General features: G+C 37.3%; 1 protein-coding gene across 2 annotated transcripts in view; it reads right to left on the bottom strand.

Annotated features, from left to right (window-relative positions):
* Positions 1-10,000, bottom strand: part of LOC138006020 (zinc finger CCHC domain-containing protein 7-like) — a 19,776-nt gene that overhangs the window by 7,524 nt on the left and 2,252 nt on the right. For both annotated transcript variants that reach the window (XM_068852179.1, XM_068852186.1), the window contains exons 4-12: positions 9,837-9,965; positions 9,587-9,645; positions 9,427-9,469; positions 9,120-9,151; positions 8,417-8,536; positions 7,115-7,216; positions 4,271-4,339; positions 2,261-2,296; positions 1,729-1,824 (exon numbers count right to left, since the gene is read on the bottom strand). In XM_068852179.1, the coding sequence (XP_068708280.1) occupies positions 1,729-1,824; positions 2,261-2,296; positions 4,271-4,339; positions 7,115-7,216; positions 8,417-8,536; positions 9,120-9,151; positions 9,427-9,469; positions 9,587-9,645; positions 9,837-9,965 (686 nt within the window). The remainder of the gene's footprint in view (positions 1-1,728; positions 1,825-2,260; positions 2,297-4,270; positions 4,340-7,114; positions 7,217-8,416; positions 8,537-9,119; positions 9,152-9,426; positions 9,470-9,586; positions 9,646-9,836; positions 9,966-10,000) is intronic.

Below are 10,000 nucleotides of genomic sequence, written 5' to 3'. Positions count from 1 at the left end.
AACAAAACAATGGATTGGCACACCCTTTCACAAGCTCCCTCGTTTATATTTTTACGGTGCTCTGCATACCAATGATCGTTAAATCACCAAGTTTAATTTTTTTTTTCATGATGACAACGTGAGTATATACATAGTTAATAGAGGGGACTGGTTTGGAAGCTCGGCAAACATCAAAGGAGCAAACAAAGATGCCAACATTTAGGTTGGAAAGTCCACGACCGTGCACAATCTTTTGTTTGCGCTCATACGCTATGCATGAATTACGTAACCAACACGTTTCCATTGGCTAGTTCCTCCTTCGGAGTAAACAACTATTGTGTTTTGTGCACGGGCCAAAAAAGAGAACAAAAACCTACATCAAAGAAATTTGTTGGGTTTCATAACCATTTCCCTCTATTAACTATGGTATATAATACAAATATGATCCTAACATTCTCTATTTTCACTCTGAAACGGCTAGAACTCAATTTATTTAAAGGATACTTTGTCCACATCGTGCGACGTAAACAGGAATAATCGCGGAAAAGTTGCGATTATGAAAACTTACATTTTTTATGTATCACCGACGTCGCCGTCGCTAATTTCCCTTTCGTAAACAAGCGATGCCATTTTTGACGGTCAATGCCATTCTTAGTAACCAAGCCTTTTTATTCGGTTAGCTTTCAATAAATTGTAAGGGTTAGCTTCATTGAAATACTTTAAAACGTTATTACGGTAGTGTAGAGGTTAAGTGCATTAGCTCTTATCCCATTGAACTGTTTTCGACATTTTTTTGTAATTATTTTTTAAGGTTTTTTCTCAGTTCTTTTAACTCTAAGTGGCATACGCTGCTAGTCTAGTCCTAGATTAAGTATTTTTTTCCTCATTTGCAAAGGACAAACTTATCAGTGAAAAATTGTTCTCGTCCAAATGGCATCGCTTCTTTACGAAAGGGAAAATTGCGTCGCCGTCGTAGATTTTAAAGTCCCTAGAGTGGGGTTCTTTAACGTGCAGCAATATTATTCACGAATAAGGGTTGTAAGCAAGGCGTCCTCTGGTATATCGTCCGTAATCGAGAAAACGAGAGAGTTCAACTACTTCCAGTTGTCAGAGCAAAGGCAGCAATTAACTAACTGACTAATTTCTCAAATGAGAGAAACGAGTTAGAGTAAAAAAAAAATCACACTAAATCTTTCTATTCTTGGTTTGCACCCACGTGACACGGCAGCCATATCGGATGGCAATACAATGCAATTTCTTTCCGCAGAATTTGCATTGTAATAAAGTTTAGTTAGGTTATTGTTCTTGCCATCCAACATGGCCGCCGTGACGTCAGATGGAAACCATCAATTGATAGGGCTTATACGGTTGATAGTTATTTATCCAGTGGAACGTGCACAGTCCTTTGTTGAAGGCAAATCTAATAAGCTCCTTAATATATTACTCCAAACGTGATTTCAATCGTTTTCAATCATTCCGAGAAGAAATGGAGAACGTAATTTGTCATCCATGATCTAAAAATAGCTAATCACATGGTACACTCGTGAAATTAGGGAATAATTTCACTTGCATTTTTAATATATTACTCCAAACGTGAATTTCAATCGTTTCATAAGCTCTCTAGTAGGGTAGAGTTGGATGACACACAGAACCTCAATTGGACCACCACCCACCCCCTCCCTCTTCACTAGAACGTCCATTCCGAGAAGAAATAGCAAGGCAAAAAAGCAACTCAAACACATTACTCACATGCCCATAGTGACCCTGATAACCACAGTTGTAACAGTGAACAGATCGAGGAGGACTTGCTGGTCTGTCGGGGCGGACAATGGGACCAACTTCTGTCTGAAAGGAATTTAGTAGAATATCATTGTACAAACTGCGCTCGCAGCTCGCCATTTATCAAAGAGAAAGATCTGTTCAAAAACGGAATTAGATATTTAATGAGCTTATTTTCTTGCTCTCTACACATAGAGCCAGACCGAAATAGTCTAAAATGGATATTTATGACTAGAAAGAGAATTTAACATGCAGGTCCCAGTACAGTTGTTCCAAGGGTGGAAAGCGCTATCCACTGGATAACTCAATTGGTTTTGCGAGTGTTTATCCGCTGAACAGTGGTTTATCCGGTGGATATCGTAATCCAGACCTTTTTGAGCAACCAAGGCCAGGAGCAATATTTCAGGTCCAGCTTAAGAATCATGTCATTTGGAATGACCAAAGAGTTTCTGGAGACTTTAAGGCCGTCCCTGAGCTAGAGGTGTTGATTAAATCAACTCACTGTTAGATGGTACTGCCTCCAGCGGTCAGGACACTCCTGTGTAGTAACAAAAGCAAAGCACATCAGCAAATTAAGGCCACGGAGTCAAATGCTAACTCTAGCAGTATTTAAGGGCTCTACATAAAAACCGCTCCGTGAGCTTCAAGTTTAAAATACCACTGCGTGAAAAAGGTACTGTTTTGCCTCAATTTTTTTTATATACACAGCTGGCTTCAAATTAACGTCATTAATTCTAAGTGGCATACGCTGCTAACCTAGTCCTAGATTAAGTATTGTCATTTGCAAGGGACAAGTCTCGTCCAAATGGCATCGCTTGTTTACGAAAGGGAAAATTGCATCGCCGTCGTAGATGTTAAAGTCTCCAGTGTGTGGTTCTTTTGACGTGCAGCAATATCATTCACGAATAAGGGTTGTAAGCAAGTATATCGTCCCTAATCGAGAAAACTAGAGTTCAACTATTTCCAGTTGTCAGAGCAAAGGCAGCAATTAACTAACTGACTGGTCGGGGCAGACATTGGGACCAACTTTTGTCTGAAAGGAATTTAGTAGAATATCATTGTACAAAGTGCGCTCGCAGCTCGCCATGTATCAAAGAGAAAGATCTTTTTAAAAACGGAAACGGAATGTTTGAAAGAAAGAGATAACACTACATATCACAGCCTTCAACGTCATTGAATTTGGATAGCTTTTGTTAACTCATATCCCTGAGTTCGAATCCCTTTGGGGCCACCTGAATTTTTCAGTTGCCCATAATAAACAATTACTGCTGAAGATCTACTGTGGTAAAAAATTCAGTTCCTTTTTTCTTCAGATGTTGAAAGTATGTTTGTTTAACAACTGACATGCAAAATTTTAAGCTTTGATTTTTACCCAAATGTTGTTTACTTTGAGTGCAAGTTTTGGACTTCACGGTCCGCCATTGGAGTTAAATTTAGGGAAAAGTGACGTCATTTACTTGAACTAGCTTAAAATATTCAGAGTGTAAATGCAGCTTATTATAGACCCTACGTGCAAAACACGAGTCTAAAAACCTTTAAACTCCCGTGCTGCAAAATAGGGAACTTAAGCAACTGCGACGGCGACGGCAACGAGAACGTTATCTCACAATATAAATTTGAATTATTGTAATCACTTCGTGACACTGGTCGGAACGGCGCTTTTTTAGTGGAGAAAATGAAAATTTATCTTCAAGTGCATACATCGTTCATAAAACCTCAAATTTGGCTATTACACGTTGTTGCTCTGCAGAAGCTCTGCAGACGACGGCAAAGAAATGGACAAAAGTGAAAAACGCACGTGCAGGGCGTGCAAAGCTATAGAGCGTTTTCACTCACGTGACCAGTGGCCATATTAGATTACTTAAACAAAAGAAAGTATTAGATCAATTCCCGGAGGATTAGTTTGGTACACCACCATGGCCGCCATTCCTTTGTCTTGGAACACCAAAGTGTGTGGCCGCCGTGACGTCATGTGGAAACGCTCTATTGTTTTTGCCCACTAAATATGCAAATTTGTGACGTTTTCGTTGCCGTCGCCGTCGTCGTTGCTTAAGTTCCCTATCAATTCAGCCGCGCAGACACGCGTTGCATTCTTAAAAAGGTGGGTCTTTGACGTCATTTTCCCCTCGATCCAGCTCTCTCAAGATTTTAAAATTAGTAATGGCAAAATATTAAATAGGAAAATTCCAGTTAAAATAAACCGGTATCTTTTTAAAATCAAGGCTTAAAACTTGGGTCACTCTTACTGTTTGGTTACCATAGTTTTGAAATCCAAAGAAAAAGAAGAACTGATTTTTCGGTCATAGTAGGAAAGGAAAGGAACTTTGTTTAAGTGTCTAGTCGTTCTAGCGCTGGAGCACTAATTGGGGACACTAAACTGAAATTAACAATTAACACAAATCAAGTTAAATTGCCCAGGTAAGTGTGAAGATCACTTCTCTCTTCCGTCGATAACCCGCATTTCAAATAAATCCATCTATTTTATTTTATTCACTGAAAATGTTCAACTCACATTCAACACATGGCCGAGCACGTGACACCGCCTACAGCGAACAAATGGCCTTCGAGGTTTCGAACATTGCTGGAACAATTAATTACAAAATGTGACAATCAAGACACCAAAAATTGCCTTGTGCGAGTAGGTTACGAAATTCACTGCAATGGAAATGAAATTCCTTCTTTGCCCATGAAGCAAAAAATAAAGCAACGCATAATGAAAAAGAATGTAATAGAAAATTATCCATTCATATAAATGTTTTGAAACTTTGTTATCTTTACTCTAGGGGGGAAAAGTTGTGAAAGCATAAATGTTCTTGTTTACAACAAGATTGTAATTAGCTATTAAACCCTATGCATTCTGAGAGCAACACTTAAGACTTAACAGTGTCTATTAACATGGGTGACAAATTACTGCTTAATTTTGGCCCAAAATCTCAGCATTGCTCTATAATTTCACATGTGAAATTACATGGCAACGTTTCCTTCAGTGCCAAAATGGAGTCTTGTGAACATAATTTGTCATCCATGATATTAATAGCTAATCAAATGGTATACTCGTGAAATCACGGAATAATTTCACTTGCACTTTGTACAAAATCAAATAAATTATTTCCCTTGCCTAAAGGCTCAGGAAATTATTAGATTTTGGACAAAATATGCATAAAATTATTCCCTAAATTTCACTCGTCAACATTTGATTACCCATACTAACAGGAGACGATTTTACTCGTCAATTGGGGACTGTTTAGAGGTGGGTGAAAGTGATGAAAACATCTACAGTCTCAGTCACAAATGTTGTAACACAGATGGCAATTTGCCCCCTTCCCCCCCCCCCCCCCCTTCAGTGTTGATGTTTATGGGTTGGAGTGCAAAAACCAACCGGTAAATGCAACGTTGATTGGAGGGAGGAGGAGAGGTACCTTATTAACAGCCTTGATGCGCTTCACTTGCTGTTCAAGCGAAGTGTTACAACTCTTTATGACCGAGATTGTAGGTCCATTCAAAAGCTACGTCCCCATTAAATTAAGCTTCCTCACAGGCACTCCCTTTTAAAATCTATAAAATGAAGCATGGTGCGGATAATATCACCTGGTAGAAAGCATCCAGTTAGTGAAATGTATTTAGTGAACATGCCTCCAAAGATAAATTCAGCCATTTGACAGATTGGGATTTCAACTTGGTGCAAGTGCATCCACATCAACACCCTAATTCATGGACCAAGCTGCTGAGACAGACTAATTATCGAGTTAGAATTCCGAGTTGGATTTCAAGTTGGATTTTCGAGTCAGTCAATGTAAAATACAGACTGCAGACCAGCGGCACGTCTGAAACACAGGTCAGATTCCACAGGTCACTCACTGCATGTCATTGTTTTACCTTTTGGAAAGTAGCCCAAGACCCTCAATTTGGCTAACCCTTACTTTCCAAAAGGTGAAACAATCAGGGGCACCCAAGGAGAATATAATTCAAAACCACTTAAACATAGCATTGTTAAACATATTTGAGTATTTAAATGGTAGATATAGGCATATTTGTATCCCCTAAAAATTTTTCATCTGTTCAGATTTCCTAGCTGAAAGTCTAGTTATCCCAAAGACTATAGGGATCAAAAACTTACCTTTTCGAAAATTTCAGCCAGAAAAAAGGTTTCCGAAAATTCTAGGTGACCTTTTTAGGGTAAAAATCCGTTCAAAATGGGCAATTATACCATTTTTCAGATGTTCAAAAATCCTAGGAGAGGCAGACAAGCAAGAAATTTTACAACAAATGTTCCGAAAATTCTAGATCTCAAATCGTATTCCGAACAGATATTTTCCGAAAATTGACGTTGGGTGCCCCTGAACAATGACCTGCAATGAGTGACCTGTGCTCAATGTTTTAGACCCATCGGCAGACCAGGGGTAAAATGCAGACTAAGGTTATGATGTAACTGTTGAAAAAGCCCAAACCCTTTAGAAATGCTAACCTTAGGCCTAATTAGGCATAAAACAATACTGAGACTTAACAATTAGCACATCTAAAGGGTTTGGACTTTTGCAACAGTTACATTATAACCTTGGTCTGTATTTTATCCCTGGTCTGCAGTTTACATGGACCAACTCGAAAATCCAACTTGAAAATCCAACTTGAAAATCCTAACTCGAAAATCCAACTCGAAAATAGAACTCAAAATCCAACTCGAAATCCAACTTGAAATCCTAACTCGGTAAATAGGCAACCTCCAAGCTGCTTCGATCCCTAACATTACAATAGTAGTTTTTGTCTCTCGTCTCTCATTAAGCTGGAATGAAATTTCTTGATCATGATGTGTAGAATAAAGTCAGTTGCCTTGGCAAATCGTTGGGGAAAAAACTTGTTCCTAGTCTTGTGTATGGGACCTCAGGAACAGCTTTTTCGAGTACAGGCCTCTTGGGTGGGTGTTACATATTTAAGCAATAGAGGACGTTTTCCGTGTTTCCGTAGCCTCACCTAAATACAAGGGGGAGTTGAGAGAATTGGAGACAGTTATGCAAACCCGAAACACAGTCGAGTTATAGCCAAGTTATCATTGCCAAGTTATTGCTGAATTATCTCAAAGATAATTCAGAAAATGAAATGAAGGTTTTTCTTGTATGCTAATATTCACCTCTCACAATTTGAACCATTGCTTTGAGTCCAGAGGGACACGCTCTTTGTGGAATGTTTTTGAAGCCGTTCAAAAAACTCGCAGCACATGTTTTATCAACTACCCCGATAAAACACTGCTGCTCATTTTTTAAACATTACATAACATATATATGTATATCTCTTCATTGGTAGCACAAGAATAACAGCCAACTTAGTTTTTAAAGAAAATAAAAACAAATTTCTGCAGTACCTTGGATCTGTGACCAGGCTCACGACAGTTAAAGCACACTTCATTTGGACAATTTTTCCTCAAATGACCACTACTTCCACACAAATGGCAAACACTCATCTTCTGTTATTTAACAAAAAAGTTTGTCCTCAGGTTGTAAATTGTGCATAGCAAAGAAGTCTGTCAATAAAATTGCAAAATGCAGCACCATGTCATTGGCCTTCTGCAATCATGGATCATTGAAATGCTGGAAACGGTGAAGGTGGCTGACAATGTGAAGAATTTGTTGTGTGGTAGTATGAGTGACTGGGAAACTGCTAATAATAACAATAGCAATAACAGTAATAATAATGATGATGATGACGATGATGAAGATAATAATAATAATTCTTAGTAAAGCAAGCTTATTACTGGTACCAGTAATTCCTCTTAGATTCTTCTTTTTGGCACTTGGTTGAAAGCCTTATTAAACCCTTAATAACTCAATGTTGTAGTGTAGAAGTAAACTATATTTGAGGTATTTGATCTCCAACTCAGCCCTTTCACGTTGTTAATATTCACCTCCTTTTTATTGCATCTGATGACTGATAAAAGACCTAAAAAAGGGTGTGAGGAAATTTGCATATGTCTCGTACTAGCGGAATTATTGCATTTCAAACTAAAAAGTCGAATCTCGAGCGCGATTTATGCAAAGAAACTGACATAAAATTAGTTACAAAGGGAAATCGGAAAATTCCTCACACGCTTTTTCAGTCTATGTCGTTATCCATCATATCTGAAAGTTTCAAAGCGATAGCTTAAAACTTGTCCCGACTGGAAGTGGGAGAGTTTTGATTTTTGCGTCACGTAATAGTGTTTTGTCACGCAATAGACGGGCTGTCAATCACTTTTCGCGCGCAACTTATGGCGGGAAACAGAAAAGGCTCATTTTAGAAGGGTTAAAAAGCACTTTCTGATTTTCTTTTTCTGCCAAAATAAAATTTAGGACCCACTCATTGCCAAAAATAAAAAAAAAAACAAAATCGAGCAATGTACTAAAATTTTCATTTACCGAGACCTTAAATCTTTTTCTGAAAGCTCAGGAAAACGAACTGCCATTTTCACACAAGAGCATGATTTCAATTACGCATGAGCAGAATATTATTGGCAGCAAAACACTTATTTGCAGACAGTTATTTGCAGGTCAGATGGTGGGCTCTCGGCCAATGAAAAGGAAGGAAAAAATCCATCGAATGATAATAAATAATAGTAACAATAACAATAACAGCAACAACAATAATAATAATAATAATAGTAGTAATGATAATAATTATTATTGCATACCTTTGGTTCAGGGCAGTACATTGATAAATGGCCTTTTCCATTGCAGTTGTGGCACCTTACATTGAGGAGCCTCTTCCCAGGTAAGTAGTATCTTGAACGTCGTTTGGTATTATTCGAGTCCTAAAGACATTCAATGCTGATATTGAACATGGCTTGATTTGCAATTTCTTGATGTCTCAGTTATTGCAATCAATACTAGACAGAGGAAAAATTTTCTTAATCAAATGTAATATTTACTTGACTCCATTATTACATATACCTGAATGACCTACATGTCATTTTATTGATCTCTTATTAATAAACCTGAACTGACAAATCAAAACAAAATTGAGGTAACTTCCTTTTCCTTCAGCTTGTTAAAAAGGTCATTCAAAGTCTGACTCGTGAGGAATATTGAACCAAAGCCTTGGCATGACTCCCCACCGAGTAGTTTTGTAATGTACATTTCCTACCACTGCTTGTAATAATTATTGGTTCAATGAAGTAGACTATCCAACTTTCTATGATTCAAAGACACACTTTACCACAATAATTATTTGTGTTGACATTGTCAAGTGAAAAGGGAACCTTTATTTGCAACTTTATCCACTGAAAAACAACTAGTCTATTAAAGGGAAAAACTGACTAGAAATAAAAAAAAGGCTACAAAAAGCATTTATTTAAAAAAGCACACTTGTTTTCTCAAACAAAGCTTAATTCCTACCTCAAGGTCTTTTTCATTCAAGTGCCAGTTTTCTGTAATGAGTAAAATAAAAAAAGTTACCAATGGCTCAAGAGTAGGAAATCAAATAAACATACTACATGTTACAAAGTTTATTGTTTTTTTCGGTACATGTCCATTGTATGTATGTTTCTGTTTGAATCTGTGGGCAAAAGACTATCGTAACTACATGTAGTTTATAATGTATGTTTTCTGAATAATTAATGAGGGTCCCCCTATGTGTGAGAGAATAAAGTTAATTATAATTTACTATAATTATGTACATTCTGAAGTTCCCAACATCACTAACCAATTATTTCCCCTGGTTCTCCTTCATTCTTTTCAAGCCCCCCCTAAAATAAACAACAAGCATGTCCTCTTTTGGGTGAAAATAATAATTTACCATAAATCACAAAATTTCAACTTGGTGATTGAATTCACTTACATGTATACCAGGTAAGCATTATTACCTCAAGTTTCTGAGAAGCTCTTTGGGTGTTGTTTAAATCAGAATATAAATTAATCACCTCTGCAAAAGAAGAAAAAAAGGAAAGGTTGGATTTCTTAGGTAATCTATGATTAACCACTGTTCCAATCCATATCTGAGTTACATGTAAGTTAACTTACATTAACTTTCCTATTTTAGATACAGTAAGTAATAATCAATCAGCTTCAAAATATCAAATAAAATTAATGTCACTGACACTTTAAAAATCCTACCTGGATAGTTATATAGGGGATCAGAAGAAACACAATCAACTGAAGTGTTGTCATCACAATCAGAGTCACTCGAGATTTCAATTATTGATTTGTCTTTGTCATCAGTTCTTTTAACAGTGTTCTTTCCACCTAAAAGTGCAGGAAGATCAGCTAATTTAGACATG

The sequence above is a fragment of the Montipora foliosa genome, chromosome 1 (assembly GCF_036669935.1).
Source record: "Montipora foliosa isolate CH-2021 chromosome 1, ASM3666993v2, whole genome shotgun sequence".
NCBI lineage: Eukaryota > Metazoa > Cnidaria > Anthozoa > Scleractinia > Acroporidae > Montipora > Montipora foliosa.
Note: the sequence above shows the minus strand (reverse complement) of the source record. Positions and strands in the feature narration are given on the sequence as shown.